Here is a 2,077-nt window from a genome sequence, read left to right as displayed (position 1 = left end):
TCTTCCCCTTTAAGCCTGGAATTGAGGGTCCCATTCCTGGACCATCGGTTTTGCTCCTATTACTTGTCTCTGCCACCTGATATGAGAATCCCCAAGGTAGGTGCATCGGTTCAGTATAAAAACTGTCCATTGGTGTTGGTTGTATCTGTAGCTTTTCCTGATGCTCCTTTTGTCTTCAGAATGGGATAGAAAAGCATCTCCTGAGAGAGACGTTTGAGGACTCCAATCTGCTACCGAAAGAGATTCTCTGGCGACCGAAAGAAGCCTTCAGTGATGGCATAACCTCCGTTAAGAATTCCTGGTTTAGGATTTTACAGGAACATATTGAGCATCAGGTATGATGCTTTTAAAAGTATTTTCTGGAATAGGACAATTTGGGTATAGAGTTTATTTTGTGCTTAGTTTCAATGTTTTGTATCTGTAGGAGAGATTTCCTCTTTTTTAAGGATTAACTAGCACACAGGATTATAAAGTAGCATCTCATGTTAAGAGAGAAGAGACTTAACCAATGTTCTTTAAAAGTTCCACAGCTGTGCATTTTGTGGTCTCTAACACTTTCTAAGTGATGGGTGATGCAGAAGGTCTCCGGCTGTATTTACAGTCAAGCCTTTTCATATCTTTCTTTTCTCTTTTGGTTTTATGAAGCTAGATTAAATACATGTATTTCTATGCCATTTAAAAAAAAAACATTCTGGTTTTATACTCTCATTCTTACAGGTTGATGATGCAATGATGGCAGCGGCAGCCCAGAAGTTTCCCTTCAACACTCCAAAAACGAAAGAAGGCTACTACTACCGTCAAATCTTTGAACGCCACTACCCAGGCCGGGCTGACTGGCTGACCCACTACTGGATGCCCAGGTGGATTAACGCCACCGACCCTTCTGCACGCACTCTGACCCATTACAAGTCAGACACCAAAGCGTAGGCACTTTCTCAGAACATTTACATAGAGTAAATGTTCTTATTGTGAAGGGTAGAGGACTTGGGGGCTCCAGGGGTAGCACTGAGCTTCATCTACCCAGGTGGTGAAAAAAATAAAAGTCTTAAATCTAAAACATTGCCACAGTCATTTATATTCAGACTGTTCTTTCATTAGCGGTGACTAGAAACTGAGCAGCTTTTACTACGTCACAGTAAGGGAGAGAGTGGATGAGGAAACGGGGGGACAGCCTGGTGTTTGCTGCGAGAATGCACAAGGACCCTCCTGGCAGGGTTGCTTTGTCTCTTGCCCACGGGGCCTCCTTCCAGTCCTCGCCTGGTCAGAGTGGTCTCTCTGACTTCCCTCTCTCAGTTCTTTCTGCATCCTGGCAACTGGCTAGGCCAGTGGTCGGCAAACTCGTTAGTTAACAGAGCCAAATATCAACAGTACAACGATGGAAATTTCTTTTGAGAGCCAACTTTTTTAAACTTAAACTATATAGGTAGGTACATTGTTATTAACTTAATTAGGGTACTCCTAAGGCTTAGGAAGAGCCACACTCAAGGGGCCAGAGAGCCGCATGTGGCTCACGAGCTGCAGTTTGCCGACCACGGGGCTAGGCTGACTCCGGAGGAATTAGTCCTTTGCAAGAGTTCAGGACAGCTCTGTTTTGTTAAGATAGTAAGATTGTTGTTGTTGGGCCAATGCAATGTGTCTTCTGGAACTGTTGATGCTGAACAGCACCCGATGTTAGACCTTGGTCCTTAAGTTTGGCTAAGAAAGAATTCAGAGTCAAGTCTCAAATACAAGCAAACGTTTATTTAGAAAGTCACAGAGGTAGAAGAAGTGAGCCATAGAAGAAGTGAGCCAGCTGGGGCTATGTAAGCTCAGGAAACCAGTTACAGAGGCAGAAGAAGGGCACTGATTGCTTAGTAAAAAGAAAGCAAAGGCATGTGCCTTGAGGGAAGAAAGGGAAAGATAGGTGTGGGCTTTAGAGGGGGTGTGGAGCAAACGAAGGAGCGCACTGGATAGCTTGTCTTCAGGGATTTTATCTGTTTTCCAAATTGGGGGACTTTAGGGGAGATTTCAGGGGAGGCTCTCAATAGAATATTCATCAAAGTTCCAGGCGTGTCCTTCTAGTGTTGTGGTCGCTACT

The 2,077-nt window shown here is 44.2% G+C and overlaps 1 protein-coding gene across 1 annotated transcript in view; it reads left to right on the top strand.

The window, feature by feature from the left end:
* The window catches only part of ASNS (asparagine synthetase (glutamine-hydrolyzing)), an 18,950-nt gene extending 17,893 nt beyond the window's left edge, over positions 1-1,057 (top strand). The window contains exons 10-12 of the mRNA XM_006779248.2: positions 15-96; positions 180-335; positions 718-1,057. Of these exons, the coding sequence (XP_006779311.2) occupies positions 15-96; positions 180-335; positions 718-927 (448 nt within the window). The 3' untranslated portion in view covers positions 928-1,057. The remainder of the gene's footprint in view (positions 1-14; positions 97-179; positions 336-717) is intronic.
* Positions 1,058-2,077: the final 1,020 nt, after the last annotated feature.

Source organism: Myotis davidii, unplaced genomic scaffold (genome assembly GCF_000327345.1).
Source record: "Myotis davidii unplaced genomic scaffold, ASM32734v1 scaffold187, whole genome shotgun sequence".
NCBI lineage: Eukaryota > Metazoa > Chordata > Mammalia > Chiroptera > Vespertilionidae > Myotis > Myotis davidii.
This window is presented reverse-complemented; position numbering and strand designations above follow the sequence as displayed.